The sequence below is a fragment of the Bos taurus genome, chromosome 9 (genome assembly GCF_002263795.3).
Source record: "Bos taurus isolate L1 Dominette 01449 registration number 42190680 breed Hereford chromosome 9, ARS-UCD2.0, whole genome shotgun sequence".
Classification (NCBI taxonomy): Eukaryota; Metazoa; Chordata; class Mammalia; order Artiodactyla; family Bovidae; genus Bos; species Bos taurus.
Window position 1 is genome coordinate 82078188 of NC_037336.1, and position 18452 is coordinate 82096639.

Sequence of the window (18452 nt, forward strand, 5' to 3'; positions counted from 1 at the left end):
TTAATTAGGATAAAACTATTGAAAGCAGCAGCCCAGCGTGAGGAGCAGAGCAGCTGTGTGTCAGGGCAAGTCAGCAGAGCTCAGGAAGAGGGGCAGGGGGTGATGGGGGGGTGGTCAGGGACTGTGCCTGCACGGGAGGAACGAGCGAGGAGTTTGTGCGTGCTGGCTGGAGCAGATTACAGAGGCCCTGGGCGGTTGGACAGTACATTTCAACTTAAATACAGCAAGAAGAAGGAGCTAGTTCACTTGTTTTTTTAAGCTTGGAAGAAAAATAAGTTCACTTGTCTTACTTTATCCAATTTAAACTCTACCTTAAATCTGCCTGCCTCATCTCCTTGTTTCCCCAATACTTTTCAGAGAATAGAGGAAAAATTTTTATAATCAGTTACTTCATAGCAGTAGAAAAGTGTTACATCACTTGAGTTTCACTTTGCTATCAATTTTCTTCCTCAGTGCTTAGTCAATTTAAAGGGTAAAACCATACTGCTTTTTGAGCCCTTATATTGGGAATTTTTAAGGTCCATTTTCATATACTATATTGGGAGGCAAGAAAAAAAAGTCATGTCAGTGTAACTTTATGATTTTTTTTTTTTTTACAATTAGTCATTCCCATGCTTTCTCCTTTCCTGATATTATTTTGTATAATGTTGGCTGATTTTACCTGTTGTTAAAAGTAAATGAAAGAAAATTACCCATAATAGCTTTTATACTTTGTTGTTTACTGTGACTTATGAACCTCTGCTGCCAGAAACAGAGAGTGTTTGAACATTAGTTATCTTTTTTGATGCTACTCAAAGTACTCAGTGTTAAAGGAAATAGAGCAGAGAGAACCTATGTATGATTTTGGGGGGGTTCTATTTAATAAGCATTTATTGAGTATGCTATGTGTAATGTACCAAAGGACACACCAAGGTGAATCCGTTTCTTTACTTTTGAACAACTATTTCAGAAAATACTTCTCCCCATGATTTTTCTCTCCTGAAACCTTTTCTCCTAGCTTCTTTTTTTCTATTATCAATTACTGTCTCATAGTGGCATATGTGTATATGTGCATTTTATGATAGTTTATTGAGTTTCATTTTCTTACTGAGTAACACTGGATGAGTTGCTCTCAGGCAGCATTTAATAAATGCTGTTAAAAAAACAAGCAAGCTAATTATTTCAACCAAATAATCAGTTGTTGACCAAGAATCTTATCAGGTACGCTCTGCTAAAAATTTTCTTTTTTCCCCCCAGTTTTATTGACATATAATTTACATAACATTGTACAAGTTTAAGATGTACAACATAATGAGTTAATATTTGTATATATTGTTAAATGATCACCACATAAGTCTAGGAACATCTAACATCTCACATAGTTCCAACTTCTTCCCTTGTGATGAGAACTTTCAAGATCTAGTCTTCTAACAACTTTCAAGTATGTATATTTTAAACACTAAAAATCACTACTAACATTAATTGTCCTATTTCAGGTCCTTACCATCTTTTCCTAGGACTGTTGCAATACTTTCTTAATTGGTATCCCTGCATCAAGGTAGATGCTACCATGATGTATTTAAAACACAGAGCTAGCATTTGCTACCCTGATTTAAAACCTCTAGTAGCCTCTGCAATAGGATCTGAACTCCTTTACCTGTCATGCAAAGCTGCACAGTGATTTGGCCTCAGTTTCCCTGGTGGCTCAGACAGTAAAGAATCTGCCTGCAATGAAGGGGAACCAGGTTTAATTCCTGGATTGGGAAGATCCCCTAGAGAAGGAAATGGCAACCCACTCCAGTATTCTTGCCTGAAGAATTCCATGAACAGAAGACCCTGGCAGACTACAGTCCTTGGGGTTGCAAAGAATCAGACTCAACTGAGCAACTAACACTTTCACTTCATTTTTCTATTTAGTAGCATCTCATTCCTCTCTCTGCTCCAAACTAATGTCATTTAACACCAACTTCTCATGATGGTCTGCAGGTAATTATTTCGTTGCCCATTCTGTTTTTTTTTTCTGCCTATTGGTCTCTTCTGCCTGATCTCCAACTCCTTCTTCCTTTGCCTACCCAGCCCTTGCTCATTCTGTCCCACTCACTGAGGCTGTGTGTCACCCTGAACCCATTCCTCTCCAGCTCTTCTCCTTGCTCCCTGGTACCTAGTCGCCTCTCTGACTGTATACTAATATCTGTGTCTGAAGCTCAGCCCTGTCCTTGCTTAGTGACCTCTCCTATTTGTTGAGAATCTGAAAAAGTGTGAGAAATTATCTGAGCAGCCAAGACAGTATTATGTCGAAAATATAGTGAAGATTGTAGAAAAGCCACTCTCACAGAGGTATTAACTCTTCCTTTAGCCACTGTTGTAACTAGTTTCCCTTGTTTTCCAGTGAATTATGGGTATGTAGCAAGATGGAAATGATACGGCAGGGGGAAGGGTGGCAGTGAGAAATTATGTCTGGCAGTCTGACAGCAATGAGGAGAAAGAAAATTATAAAAAGGATACATGAGAATTCTAAAATAAAACAAACTAGAGTAGTCTTTGGGGATTTTTACAATAAAAGAAAAGCTGAAGCAATGAGCTGTGGTTTGTTTATTTTTGAAGATAGAATATAAATCAGTTAAGAGAAGGCATAGGAGTTTATACTATATTTTAGTGAATTTCCTTCCAAAATGGCAACCATACAAAAATAGGGCTAAATGAATGAAATATAGCCATCTGGACCACTCAGCTTCCCAGAATTACTCATTCTGCCTGTGTAAGGTTATTCAGTCAATATAATTTTTACTTGAACTTAAAATTATCTGAATAATTATAGAAATTTAACAAAGTTCACAACTTTGTCAATAGTTTCCTTCCCTTGAGTGATAGGGAACTACTTAATTTAACTTGAATTGTATCATGTCAATGTATAATATTTCCTTTTAGTGAGGTTGAACTGAAAAGACCCTGATTCTGGGAAAGATTGAGGGCAGGAGGAGAAGGGGACGACAGAGGATGAGATAGTTGGATGGCATCACTGACTCAATGGACATGAGTTTGGGTAAACTCCCTCCTGAGGGAGGCCTGGCATGCTGCAGTCCATGGGGTCGCAAAGAGTCAGACATGACTGAGCAACTGAACTGAATTGTTTTTTATTTGATTTTAACCACCTGGTTTATATCTGTTAAAAAGTAGAACAATGAAACAGCAAACATTTCATCATCATTCATACTGGTCTTACTATGTGTACTCTTCAAACCACTTTTGTATTTGGCCTAATGAATTGAGCAGATTGTATATAGCATGCATTTTTTAAAAAAAATTAAGTTAAAACACAAAGCCAAGAAAATACTGTGGCGCTGACCAAGGTCATGAGCTAATATGGAGTAGATCAAAGAACAGAACCAACCTTGTGTGTTGGTAACCTTCCTTAACCTTGGGTTTGGGGGCTTGTTTTCAACTCATCCCTTCATTCTCCTCTCCTTTCTCTTTCCCTCTGCTCACTGGCCACTGACCTCCTAGCTCTTTCCTGACTCTCACTGTCTAGAGCCTCTTGCTGCTGCTAAGTTGCTGCTGCTAAGTCGCTTCAGTCGTGTCCAACTCTGTGTGACCCCATGGATGGAAGCCCACCAGGCTCCCCCGTCCCTGGGATTCTCCAGGCAAGAACACTGGAGTGGGTGGCCATTTCCTTCCCCAATGCAGGAAAGTGAAAAGTGAAAGTGAAGTCAAAATTGCACATGGAATTAGAGTCATGTCTGCATCCCCCTCTCTACCCCACACACAGATGCAGGCAGGTGCACACACACGCCCACACACACATACATATTTTATGAATTGAAGCTATGGTAACAATTATTAAACAAAACAGTTAACACTTTAACAGTATAGTTCACCTCTAAAAGTGTTCAGAAAAGTATACAAATGATTGTCAATGTGGGTGTGGAAAAGCTGTTTTCCTCTACTCAGGTTCTGATTTTAAGACAAAAAAAAGATTGCATTATTTTGCTCATAAATTTCCCTTTGAGTCTTCTTTAAAATTTATTCCCATCAAGACATTACTATTACTACAACTGTTATTTTACTGAAGGCTGTTTGAACATTGTTTCTTTTTCAGTCTGGTGTTTCATTTAAATGATAGAAGAAAAAATAAAACATTATATAGTATATAGTATATATAGTGCAGTCCATGGGGTCACTAAGAATCGGACACAACTGAGCGACTTCACTTTCACTTTTCACTTTCATGCATTGGAGAAGGAAATGGCAACCCACTCCAGTGTTCTTGCCTGGAGAATCCCAGGGACGGGGTTGCCTGGTGGGCTGCCATCTATGGGGTCGCGCAGAGTCGGACACGACTGAAGTGACTTAGCAGTAGCAGGAGTATACAGTCCATGGAATTCTCCAGGCCAGAATACTGGAGTGGGAAGCCGTTCCCTTCTCCAGGGTATCTTCCCAATGCAGGGATCGAACCCAGGTCTCTCACATTGCAGGTGGACTCTTTACTGTCTGAGCCACCAGGAATTCATGGCTAATAAAAAACTTTTCAGATGAAAAGTATGTATGGATTAGTGTTTTTCCTCTTTGACCTTTAATAACTGTGTGTATATTTAGTAATGTTTAATATTTTAACTCAGAATATGCTATTTTCTTTTAATTATTAAATGCTTCATATTATTTTAGAAAGCCAATTAGTATTTTTCACCTCTGTGAAATCTCATATATTTTGTGATATAACAAAGAAATAATAAATGACATTTTTCAGTCCACTATGTCAGTCCATTTTGTGCCAGTATTAGCAAACTTGTACACATAAAATTTCATGACCGTTAAATGAGTGAAAAGGTGAAATTATCATAGAGTTTAGAAGTAACTCTTATATTGATTCTCAGTATAACATAAGATCACATAAAAATGGTGGCAGTAATTATTTCCTTGCGTCTCATAAAATGAGACCAAATTATATATAACCTAAGTAATGAGGCAGTAAAACTCATGGGTGTTTTCCCCCAGGGAATTTTTTGTTTTCCTAATAACCAGTTTATTAGTTAGAACCTCACTCATTGTAAGTGACAGACACCCAGCTTCCATAAGCATAGACACAGGGGGTGATTCATCAATATTAAACCCCATAACAAAATTACGTTGAACACAAGGACACAGCTAATCACAGGAACCAAGCACACAGCTGGCCCTTTCTATTTCTCTCCACAAGTTTTCATTTTCTTTGCTTTCCTATGACCTTGTACCTCACAATCACATATTAGGGAGGGAAAGCCCTTCTTTAGATCTAGCACGTTTCAAGAAAGAGCAGCAACTGACTTAGCTTGAGTAACATGGAGCTTGGGTCTTGTGGGATGGGCAGACCCCGCCCCCCACCCTCCGCTTTATAAGCATCATGTCAGATGGAAGAGGAATCAATGCCCAGAAGGAAGAAAGAAGAGAAAAATGTTAGTCCACATGAGTGTTCACCACAAACCAACCTTTATCCTTGAATAAATTATAAACGTGCCAGGGACTGTTTCCTGAAATTCTCATCACAGCTCTTTGAGGTATGAGTACTTTACTACCCATTTGACAGATGAGGAAACTGAGACTTTGTGATATTTGGATGCATACTGTCACATCCGAAATGCCAACTCAGGCTTGTCACATCCCTTGTTGGCTTTAACCATCATAGCAAACTATCTTAGCTATATTTGTCTACTTATAAAAAATGAGTACAACAGTTAATATGCTTTTACCTTCATTCTTACTTTTCCTTTACTGAACTATTAGGTTGCTTATTAAAATGATGTACCAGTTCGCTGATTTCCTAGCACCAAGGGAGAAGGTGTTTAGGCAATATTAGACTTTGTCTTTTTAATTTTCATATAAAAACTGGAAGGATAAATAATTGCTTTCAGGTCTATAGACCAAGGGAATAATTTAATTAGCTTCTTAAGTCCAAATTAGATTATTAAAGTTGTCATGCATGAAAAAGCACAGAAACATATAATGTTACTTCCATTTTCAGTGTTAACTACAGAGCAGCAACGTGATCCTCCCCATTTTAAGGTTCCATAATGTATGGATGGTTGTACTGAATCCACTCTTTAACTTTCCTAAAATATAACAAACTAGTTGAGTAGCCCTATTAATTGGATAAAAATTTCAAAACCTTTTTTGCCTGCTAATGAATACCATCATAGTGAAATTCAATTTAAATCTATCAAATTCTTGATGAAGATTTATATGAGAACAAAGGTTAATTTGATGGACATAGCATTTTAAATTAATTGTTTACCATCTGTTATGGTCTTTCATCACCATTATGGCTATACATAAATCACATGTGCCTCATAAAAAAAGATGGCAATAATTTACATGTATGTATTTTATTGAAATTAACATCTGGGGTGTCACTCTCTGATTTAAACATAAAGACTAGGAGGAGACAACGCTTTCAGTGTGGTGTGTTTTTTTCTTCCTGTTGTTATTGCTGCTCATCTTGAAAGCTGGTGTCCTCAAGAGTGATTTGGAGGCTTTACTATCTTTTAAAAAATGTAATCCTAGCCAAGGAGTAAATTCTCCACTTTAAACTTCTCATTTTGAAAGTACGTAAACTTAGGACGTGCTTAACTTCTTTAGTGAGAAGCGCTAAGCTTGAATAGAAAGCCTGGGACTTCTTTGTATGTTGATGGGTCATTAGCTGCTATGTTCCTCAGGGAAGCAGCCTGGGGAGAGATGGGCAGCAATGTGGCAACAAATGCAAGACTGCTAATGGAAGATTCCTGTCCTCTAATCTTTAAAGTGGATTTTTTCCAAAACAAAGAAATATCGTACATACATCTTTTTATTTCCTTGACCAGTACTTATTGAAAGCCCACCTTGTACCAGGTCGTGTTCTAGATGCTGGGGAGACAGCAGTGAACAAAACACATCTTTGCCTTCCTGGAACTTACAGTCCCAGCTTCTCTTCTCCACCTCTCAGGACCACTCCCCTGTTTCCAGTGACCTGTTTATAGCTGTCTAGCACTCAAAACTGACTTGAATAAGTTATAAAATTACCATTGGTATTAGGAAATTCAGGGAATATTCCATTACAGAACATTGAAAGCTGGGTCTCAAGTGTCTTAGCTAGATCTGTCCCAGGGCCATTCTGCTATTTCTACCTTTTTCCTTGGCGGTTAACCTTCTTAATGGTCTCTTCATTTTTTATCCATAGCCCTATGCTAGGTTTATTTGCTTTGGCCCACTTTGAGAGAAGGGTAGCACATTAAAGTATTCAGACTCTAGCTCTGCCTTCATTGATTTCTGCTCTGAAGTGCTGTTCATCCCTCTCCACCCTGTGGTCTCTGTTCCTATTCTCTCCATCCACCCCACCTCCACCCCTGACTCTCATTCATAGCTTGTATTTTGGTATTTGTGAAAGATTTTCCCTAAATCTCTTTACTGTAGAGTTCTTGACCTAAATGTTTCTGTTCACTGTCTTCTTTCTCTTAAGGATTTGGCAAATTCCTTGGCAGCATGATGGATCCTTATCATGTTTATCATATACCTACTGAAAGACTTAGGCTTATACATTATCAGGTTAATCTGCTCTGGGTATCGTCTTACTATTGTCATCCTTATAATGTATTAGATGAATATGATGAGGAATATTACAGTAATCAGATGCTGGCACTTGATGGTGCACTTGTAATCTGGTTCCTAATGAACTGTTGTCACCAGTCATCATGCAGAAAAGGAAATGGGCAGAGTCCTCTTCAACACTGATCATTTCAGAGAGATTAAATTCATCTTAATCATGTAATCAGAAACTTTGAGAAGAACGTATTTTCCATTATCTTAATCAGAAACATCTTCTGGTTATGAAGGAGACAGAAAAACAGAATGGGGCTAAAGAGGGAGACAGAGTGAAGTCTAGTCTCTAGATATATGAGGAAGCTTTGTTTTTTTTTTCCTGTGAATTCTTGTTGGCTAATCAGCTTAGTTTGCTTATGTGAAAAATCTCTAGAGATAGCTAAACCTCCCAGACAGTAGCTAAATCATTTTAAAAAAGAAAGAAATTAACCTTTCCTGAAGCTTTTCTGTCAGGCATGTGTCAATAGCCTTATAGATATTAACTCAAGTTCAAAGAGGTAAGGAATATATCTATGCTATGAACATATAACTAGTTAGCATTGGATTGGCATACAAACTAATCCTTCCTTGCACCAAATTGTCCACGGGATGAAAAGGCTACTCTGGAGAATTTTTGTCCTCTACTTGTTTGTCTTAACATGTCCTCTTTATCTCTTGATGAAGTATAAGAAGATTATAGATACATGCAAAAAATAAGCAAACAGTACAAATGAGATGAAATTACCATACTTTAAATGACTGCATAAGCTTTATCCTTCTTTTTCACAGTAAAAAAATGATGACAATTAATGGAAATGCTTTAATGGGTTTAGGGTGAAGGAAGAAAAAAATAAGTGGAAAGATTTCCATTTAAAATTATGAAGTTGAATATTCTCAATAAAGAGTAAACTTGAAAATTCCATTCAGAAAATTGAAAATTTCAATTCAGTAAATATATATATATTGAAGACATACTAGTCTCTAGACCGAATGCTGTAAAACCAAGATGAGCAGAAACAAACATGCATGACATAAAGCTTTAGAATCTAAGAATAAAAAGTCACTATGGAGATTATGTGTTAATTCCAAAATTGAGAAAGAAAATATGACAAATGTGGGAAATCTTTATTTAAAATAACTGAACTGATTCTAATTTCTACAGGTTTCTATGGTATCTCATAGGGGCAACATATATTTCAATGTTTTTAAATGTAAAAAAAATTTGTAAGTACACAAAAGAGGGAAAAAAAATATTTTTCCCTCTAATGTGAGACTTCTTTGAGACACACAGTGGCTTTGTTTTTCTTCTGTAATTGAATTTTAGAGGTAAAAGGGGCCCTGTGTAAAATCTTTTCCCAGCATGAGAACATAGAGTTCCCACTGATAAAGCAGGTCACCTAGCTCACCTGGGAGCCAAGGGCAGGGTGGGAGCAGTGCTGATTGCAAGTCTTAGTCCCTGCTTCCGGTCCAGGTTTGTTTCCCATCTGTATTCCAGTGAAGCGTAGAATACAGGGTAGAAAGAGTGCGGTGTAAGTGCCATCCAATTAATTTGCATATTTGAAGAATAAAGGTCACTGGACCTGACAGAAAGCTTCAGGGTTGGTCATTCCTTTCTCTGCTCTTTCTCTTGTTTCTCCTTCCTAAAAGATAGTTATCTACTCTTTATTAACTGTTTTGTAACACAATAAATTAATTTCTATTTTAATTATATAAATATAAAGTAAATATGTTAATATTTATAATACTTTATAACACATTATACTATATATAATGATAAAGTAAAAGTGTTAGTTGCTCAATTGAGTCTGACTCTTTGGACTGTAGCCCGCCAGGCTCCCCTGTCCATGGAATTCTCCAGGCAAGAACGCTGGAGTGGGTTGCCATTCCCTTCTTCAGGGAATCTTCCCAACCCAGGGATGAAACGCGGGTCTCCTGCATTGTAGGCAGTTTCTTTCCTTTTGAGCCTATAATACAATTATAAATATAAAATTAAATACAGTCCCATCCTCAGAGATAAATAGGATGGCTTAAAGGGAGAAGAATGGGAGAATGGAGAGTGAAGCAAAGTATTCCCTCTCAAAAACATACACACACACACACCAGGGAGTAGGAAAGTGACCTAGGAAAAGTGGTTCTGGTCTGTGAATTGTCACTAAATTTACTTGGTTTTATCCTACTGTTTTCTCTGTCTATTAGCCTCTATTACTGCCTTTTCAAATGCAAATTAGATTCCCCTCTTATCACCAACCTTCATTTGCTTTCCCACCTTCAATAGTTAGCGCCCTGCTCTGCATGGGAATGACACAACAGCTCAATGGGGTGGAAACACTCTGTCCAGCAGCAGTGACCAGAGAAATCAATTTATAATCCAATGCACTGACACTGCTCCATCCTAGCAACAATTACTGTTACTTGGGGAGCTTTTTAAAATATATCCATGCGTCCCTTCACCCTTGACCAACTAAGCCAGAATCTTTTAATACTTGGTCCTTGGGGATCAGCATTTAAAAACAAACAAGTAAACAGACAGACTCTCTGCTGGACGTTTCTAGTATGTTACCAGAATTCCACACCACTGGTCGAAGAGATTCTCCGCTCTTGCATGAGGGTCTTGAAATTTACTGCAAAATATCTGGTTGGAAAATTTGAAGCGAACTTCGTCCTTTGATTTTCAAGTAACAGAAGGTGTGTGTTTTTTTTTTTTTTTTAAAGTCTGGATATCCCTTTATTATTTTCATCTTTTATGCTTTCTTTCTGTTTTGATTTGATTTATTCTATTTTCTTAGCCCAAATTGTCATAAATTGGGATTTCACATGTTGCTTCTTATTACCTATTTTACAAAAGTTCTGGAAGGTTTTTGTTTGGCTTTGTACTTTGCTCTGTTCTTGGTTTAAAGTATATATTAAACTGAGATTGTTGCTGCAACAGGAGGCACTTTTATTCTGATTCTGTGATTAGTTAATATGCTTTCTTTCTGGCAAACAGATGGTGAATTGAATGTAGAACTTTTCCTTTGAGTAGCTGCTTGAGTGGGGATTTTATTATAAATACCACAGAAGGACTGCTCAATAAAAAGACTTTACGTTAAATGAAGACAAAAAGTCACAGCCAGAGTTGGCTATTTTGTCACAGGACGAAGAAGCTGTGTGCCTCCCTACCAGGTTATTCAGTGACTGACTTAGAAACAGTTTTTACTTTATCTAGAGAAAATAATCATAATTAAGTTGTCTCTTCTGAAATTGGCACTGTATTATGTTTTTTACAAAAGTCAATAAAGCAAGAGTTTTAAAATATATCTTTCAAAAAATTCAAGTGATTTATTAACAAGTACAGCTGTTGCCATCATAAAAATTATTGACTCCCTTTCTTATCAGGCTAAGAATGATTTTTTCTCTTACACATAGCATGTTATATTTATATAAAATATGAATAGTATTTATTAATATAACATATTTTTTGATTTATAAAAAATCTTGAAGCATTAAGGATTTAAATAAAGTTGCCTTTTTAATGATGTACCCATCCTCACAAAGTCTTTTTTTTTAATCAAGAACCTTGAAACCCTGACCTGTAACAAGTTTGAAAAATTTTTTGTCCAGGATTCTTAACTCCCTTCCCTCACCATTGTACTGGATTGTGTATCTAATTCTAAGCAGTCCTGAAAGCTGGGCTCGAATTCACTTATTTTCCTTATTTATCTTTTACTAGTATACTCAATCTGTCTATCATAACATTGTCTCTTCTTATAATCAATTCATCTGCTAAGGGATTGGTCATGTTTCTGTGTAGCCTCATATCCTTCAGCAGCACACTCGAAGTTCTTGGGTTTCTAAACTCTTCATCATCCATGTCATTCCTGGAGATTTATTATAGCTGTTTACATTTAAACACTGAGGTCTAGAAATTTCTGGAAGCTGGTTGTGGTGGTTGTTCACTACACAAGTTGTGTCCGACTCTCTGTGACCCCATGATCTGCAGCACACCAGGCTTCCCTCTCTTTCACGATCTCCCTGAGTTTGCTCAAACTCATGTCCATTGAGTCAGTGATGCCATCCAACCATCTTATCCTCTGTCACTGCCTTCTCCTCTTGCCCTCAGTCTTTCCCAGCATCAGGGTCTTTCCCAGTGAACTGGCTCTTCTGGAAACTTAGATAAAATTAAATGTTCTGTCCATTTTGTCTCGACTTTTAAATAATATTTAAATAAAGACAGGCAGACAGATGTGTGTTGCATAGAAAAGTTACAGTTTAGAAGGGCTTGCTTCCGTGCATCTTATCAGAAGTTTTGATGAACTTCAGTGCATTTTATGAGTGGTGTGAGTGTTTTGAGGTGAAGTGGATGTCGCTAATGTGATTGATACTAAAAGATGGGATGTTATTACAGAGAAGAATATGCACTTCTATCCTAAAGTAATATACAGTTTGTTTACCTTGTTCTGACTTGCCTCTCTGTTTCCATGGGACAAGCATGAGAACCATCAAACCAGCTGCTAGAAAGGAAAGGAGGCATCCTAGGGTGTTAAGGGTAGTGAGGCTCAGGAGTGTTTAGATGGAGATCTCTACCTGCTTCAGGAGTGTCTCTTCTACGACCATCCAGTTCCCCTGTCCTTGTCTTGCCAGCTTCTCATCGCTGTTTCTAACTCTTGGCTTTCAACCTGACTTTGATTTCTATTTGCTTGTCTTCTGGATTCTTACCCTCTCTTACCGCCCCTGTCCTGTGGCAGCATCTTGCATTATGCTTGCCCTTTCCTGTCTGAAAAGTCTACTTTATTTCAGAAATTCTTCAACTCCCGTTGATGATAATGCTAAATCCCTTTAGTCTGACTCTTTGCAACTCCAGGGACTGTAGCCCACCAGGCTCCTCTGTCCGAGGGATTCTCCAGGCAAGAATACTGGAGTGGGTTGATGTGTCCACCTCTAGGGGATCGTCCCAACCCAGGGATTGAATCTCCTTCTCTTTTGTCTCCTGCATTGGCAGGCGGGTTCTTTACCACTTGAGGAAGCCCAAGTTCTGTTGGTCTATTAAATATTTAGGGTGGTCCTTGAAGTCTTGCTGTCTTTTTGTTGAAGTATGTGTGGTTGTGTTATACTTCTAGGCTACAGAGAATGACTTGTAATAAAGATGAACTAACTGCCAGATTCAGCCATGATGAAGAATCTATGATATGTTATTTATATTTGTTATATGTTATTTGATATGTCAGTAGTATTTTTTTTTGTAACATGATAAATTAATCTTATTTTCTCAAAGTTTCCCTCATGACTTAAAGCTGTTTCTCTCCCAATTATCTTTCCCATTTCTCTAGAGAACAATAAAAAACTAACAAAAAGCTGTCTTTGGATTTTACTTCACCAAATTTGTGTTAAAGAAAAATTGCTTTATTTCTTGAGTTGCTACATTTCAAGGTTTGCAAATATATTAAAATTCAAAAGTCACCAAAACCACAGGGCTGCTTATTACCCTGAGTGGCTCTTGTCTATTTTGAAGAAGAGCAGGGATAAGTAGAAGCAGTATGGAGACAGTTTTTCTTACTCTGGCTAATGTAGCTTAGGTGCTATCCTTTGAAAGGTGGTATTTACACTTGACTATAAGAAAGTAGAGTTGACCAGTCATCCAAATATTCTTTTTTTTTATTTTTTCTAAATTACAGAATTGACTCCTGAGGAGAAAGCCCAAAAGATTGCCAAAGCCATGCGCAAGCAGTCTTCTGAAGTCAAAGAGAAGTGGGAAACTCTAAATGCTGTTACTAGCAGTTGGCAAAAGCAAGTGGACAAGGCGTTGGAAAAGCTCAGAGACCTGCAGGGAGCGATGGATGACTTGGATGCTGACCTGAAGGAGGCAGAGGCTGTGCGGAATGGCTGGAAGCCCGTGGGAGACTTGCTCATTGACTCACTTCAGGACCACATTGAGAAAACCATGGTCAGCATCCCTGCCTCAGATAAAGGGTTTTAAGAAATCCTTTCCCCGGTGGCTCAGAGGGTAAAGAGTCTGCAATACAGGAGACTCAGGTTTGATCTCTGGGTCAGGAAGATCCCCTGGAGAAGGAAATGGCAACCCACTCCAGTATTCTTGCTTGGAGAATCCCTGTGGACAGAGGAGCCTGGCAGGCTACAGTCCATGAGGTCAGGAAGAGTCAGACAGGACTGAGCGACTTCACTTTGTTGTTAAATATAACACAAATAAGGAGAGCCACATACATTATATAAATTGTTACAAAGGATTGTTATAAGGCCGACACTGTGACAACATCCACCAAAATCAGGATATAGAACTTTTCTAGACACAACAGATGTTTTCCATATGCCCCTCACCATCAGAACTCCCCTCCCCACCAAAACAGCAACAAAGGTGACTTTTACAATACTTTACTTTCATTTCGTGATATACATTTTCACCCAGCTGTGAATTCCTAATCAGTATAGATTTAGTTTTATCTGTTTTTGTAAGAATACTTTAAAGTCCCTTTTAATCTCCAGATTTCCCCTCTATCTTTTATTTTCTCTGCAAGGTATTTGTTGAAGAAACTGAATTGTTTCCTTTATAGTGTTTTTCACAATGTGGCTCTTACAGAATGGCATCCACATGAGGTAGTCTGGCAGGTTGCTTTTTAAATGGGTGGTTGGATTTAGAGCTTTAATCAAAAGTGTACTGTTCTACTGGGCATTCTTTACTAATTATCTTATTGTCTCAGTATATAATGAAGAATTATTTTAGCTATAAATTCTGTTTGTAATATTGCCCAGAGTTAAGGATGTTAGACTTCTGGTCTAGATTCTCTTTGGCTCTTGTATTCTAGGACATATCCAGAAAAGAGATTAGTGGAATTTAGGCAGTAAAAGACACAAATAAACAGATTTAGAATGTATTGGGATTTGTGAAAAAGTAAAAGTCTTCATCTCTCAGTCGTGTCTGACTCTTTGTGATCGCATGGACTGTAGCCTACCAGGCTCTTCTGTCCATGAAATTCTCCAGGAAAGAATGCTGGAGTGAGTTGCCATTCTCTTATTCAGGGGATCTTCCCAACCCAGGGATTGAACCCAGGTCTACCTGCATTGCAGGTAGGTTCTTTAACATCTGAGCCACCAGGGAAGCCATTGAGGTTCATACTAGCACAGTAAACTATATGGGTTTCCCAGGTGAAGCTAGTGGTAAAGAATCTGCCTGTCAATGTAGGAGGCTCAGGGGTTCGATCCCTGGGTCAGGAAGATCTCCTGGAGGAGGAAATGGCAACCCACTCCAGTATTATTGCCTAGAAAATCCAATGGACAGAGGAGCCTGAAGGGCTACAGTCCATAGGGTCCCAAAGAGTCAGGCATGACAAAAGCAGCTTAGCATGCAGGGAACTATATAGTAGGTAGTCATGAAACAAAGAATAAATGAATGACAAATCAGACTGAAAATATCAATATTGTGAATGGGATTTTTATTGCAAAAGATATGCATCTTTTGTGCACAGACATTGGATAATAGTTTCCTTTTTGTTTTGCATGTGGCTGAATAGGAAATAGAAGAAAGGTCTAGGAAATTAACTGAATCCTACTCAGGCAAATTGCATAAGTATATATATATTTGTGTATAGACATAGGAATAATAATAGCATTTATTGATGCTTAGTACATGCCAAGAACTGTTCTTTAGCCAGTTTGCGTTGGTATCCTTTTTAACACCCATACCAACCCAGCAAGCTAAGTATTATTATTTTACAAATGATAAAACTATAGATATTGCTTCATGCCCACACAGCTAGAAAATGGTGGGGTTTCAGGATTACTTTCTTGCTCTTCTCTTTCATTGTAGAGACCTCATTGATAATATTGTCTTTAAGCTCAATTTTGATCAACTATTTGAATTTGAATCTTTAAAGGTTACATATTATATTTTAAACAAAATATTTATTATTAAAAAGTATTGGGGTCTGCCATCTTGCCATCTTTCATGGTAAATATACGTGTTTCCAGGGACCATGAATTAAGTAGGCTTCTTCATGTAACTGTTCAGTCGCTCAGTTGTGGCTGACTCTTTGTGACCCCATGAACCGCAGCACGCCAGGCCTCCCTGTCCATCACCAGCTCCCGGAGTCCACCCAAACCCATGTCCATTGTGTCAGTGATACCATCCAACCATCTCATCCTCTCCACCTGCCCTCAATCTTTCCCAGCATCAGGGTCTTTTCCAATGAGTCAGCTCTTCACATCAGGTGGCCAAAGTATTGGAGTTTCAGCTTCAACATTAGCCCCTCCAATGAACACCCAGGACTGATCTCCTTTAGGATGGACTGGTTGGATCTCCTTGTAGTCCAAGGGACTCTCAAGAATCTTCTCCAACACCACAGTTCAAAAGCATCAATTCTTCGGCGCTTAGCTTTCTTCACAGTCCAACTCTCACATCCATACATGACCACAGGAAAAACCATAGCCTTGACTAGATGGACCTTTGTTGGCAAAGTAATGTCTCTGCTTTTGAATATGCTATCTAGGTTGGTCATAACTTTCCTCCCAAGGAGTAAGCGTCTTTTAATTTCATGGCTGCAGTCACCATCTGCAGTGATTTTGGAGCTCAGAAAAATAAAGTCAGCCGTAGTATCCACAAATCTGAGTTAAGATAGCAAACTGAAAATACAACTTTTTAAGATAGGATAAGTTCTTTGGAAGTTGCACACTTCTTGTGTTTTAAAAGATGATTTTCAAACACTGAAAAATCGTTAAGCCAACAGATTACAGAAACTATGTTCTGTTGGTTTGCAAAACTGACTCTTGAGTAAGAATTTACCTTTTTGAATTTGAAAGCATCAGTTTTTAATATGGGATGATTAGTGTTGAGGGAAAAATGAAGTTATATCTGGCCTAAAATTTTGGGACTTGTTAATGCCATTTGACTGAAGAAATTACCCACCTCTGCATCCAAATCCTTCTGTTTACATTTCTGCTTATGTGGGAAAGTTAGGAAAAATACAGTTAATATTTAAGACCAAGGATTAAAATATTTTAACATCTTATTAGGAAAAAAAGAAAATAAAACCTAGGTCTCTTTAAGCCAAATAAATATATTCAAACTTCGGCAGGTTTCATATGTGCTTAAAGAATACTCCTGAAGTTATAGGCAGGTGAAAATAAGTTCTGATTATTGTTAAATATTATTAAATATACCAAAGCAACTGGAAAACAAAATATTTTAGGGTGATTGAATAATTTCAAGTTCCTGAATTATACTTAATCGCTCTTATCTGTGGAGTACACAACTCTGACAGGAGAAGAGCTGAGATTCCCATCTGCCAACAGGCTGCTGGTCAGCACCTTAACACATGCAGATGTTTCTGTTTTTATAGCAAAGAAAACCTCATAGATTTTATTCTCGCATGGGAAAATGCAGCCAAATCATGATAAATTTGTTCTTTACATCAGAACACATAGCAGATCTGAAACCATTTTACAATTTGCTTTATTTCAGAAAGTGCCTTAGTTTGGAGCTCTTAAAGCCCAAAAGATAAACTTTCTTAATGGAAAGATTCCTTATTACCATAAAATACTGGACCACAAAAACAAAATTAAGCCTAAAATGCATTATTTGTCTGAGGGCTTTTAATGTTTTTACTTGTGGCTTGTAAGAAAAAAGCATAATTTTTATGTTCAGTTCAGTTGCTCAGTTGTGTCCAACTCTTGGCGACCCCATGAACTGCAGCATGCCAGGCCTCCCTGTCCATCACCAACTCCCAGAGTCCACCCAAACCCATGTCCAATGTGTTGGTGATGCCATCCAACCACCTCATCCTCTGTCGTCCCCTTCTCCTCCTGCCCTCAATCTTTCCCAGCATCAGGGTCTTCTCCAGTGAGTCAGCTCTTCACATCAGGTGGCCAAAGTATTGGAGTTTCAGCTTCAACATCAGTCCTTCCGATGAACACCCAGGACTGATCTCCTATAGGATGGACTGGTTGGATCTCCTTGCAGTCCAAGGGACACGCAAGAGTCTTTTCCAACACCACAGTTCAAAAGCATCAATTCTTCGGTGCTCAGCTTTCTTTATAGTCCAACTCACATCCATACACGACCACTGGAAAAACCATAGCCTTGGCTAGACGGACCTTTGTTGGCAAAGTAATGTCTCTGCTTTTTAATATGTTGTCTGGGTTGGTCATAACTTTCCTTCCAAGGAGTAAGCATCTTTTAGTTTCATGGCTGCATTCACCATCTACAGTGATTTTGGAGCCCAGAAAAATAAAGTCAGCCACTGTTTCCACTGTTTCCCCATCTATTTGCCATGCAGTGATGGGACTGGATGCTATCATCTTAGTTTTCTGAATGTTGAGTTTTAAGCCAGGTTTTTCACTCTTCTCTTTCACTTTCATCAAGAGGCTCTTTAGTTCTTCTGCACTTTCTGCCATAAGGGTGGTGTCATCTGCATATCTGAGGTTATTGATATTTCTCCTGGCAATCATGATTCCAGCCTGTGCTTCCTCCAGCCCAGCGTTTCTCATGATGTACTCTGCATAGAAGTTAAATAAGCAGGGTGACAATATACCGCCTTGACGTACTCCTTTTCCTATTTGGAACCAGTCTGTTGTTCCATGTCCAGTTCTAACTGTTGCTTCCTGACCTGCATATAGGTTTCTCAAGAGGCAGGTCAGGTGGTCTAGTATGCCCATCTCTTTCAGAATTTTCCAGAGTTTATTGTGATCCACACAGTCAAAGGCTTTGGCATAGTCAATAAAGCAGAAATAGATGTTTTTCTGGAATTCTCTTACTTTTTCCATGATCCAGCATATGTTGGCAATTTGATCTCTGATTCCTTTGCCTTTTCTAAAACCAGCTGGAACATCAGGAAGTTCATGGTTTACATACTGCTGAAACCTGGCTTGCAGAATGTTAAGCATCACTTTACTAGCATGTGAGA

The 18452-nt window shown here is 38.3% G+C and overlaps 1 protein-coding gene across 12 annotated transcripts in view; it reads left to right on the forward strand.

Annotated features, from left to right (window-relative positions):
* The window catches only part of UTRN (utrophin), a 556684-nt gene that overhangs the window by 426534 nt on the left and 111698 nt on the right, over nucleotides 1-18452 (forward strand). For all 12 annotated transcript variants that reach the window (XM_010808643.4, XM_015472890.3, XM_010808642.4 and 9 more), the window contains one exon: nucleotides 13215-13483. In XM_010808643.4, coding sequence (XP_010806945.1) covers nucleotides 13215-13483 — 269 coding nt within the window. The remainder of the gene's footprint in view (nucleotides 1-13214; nucleotides 13484-18452) is intronic.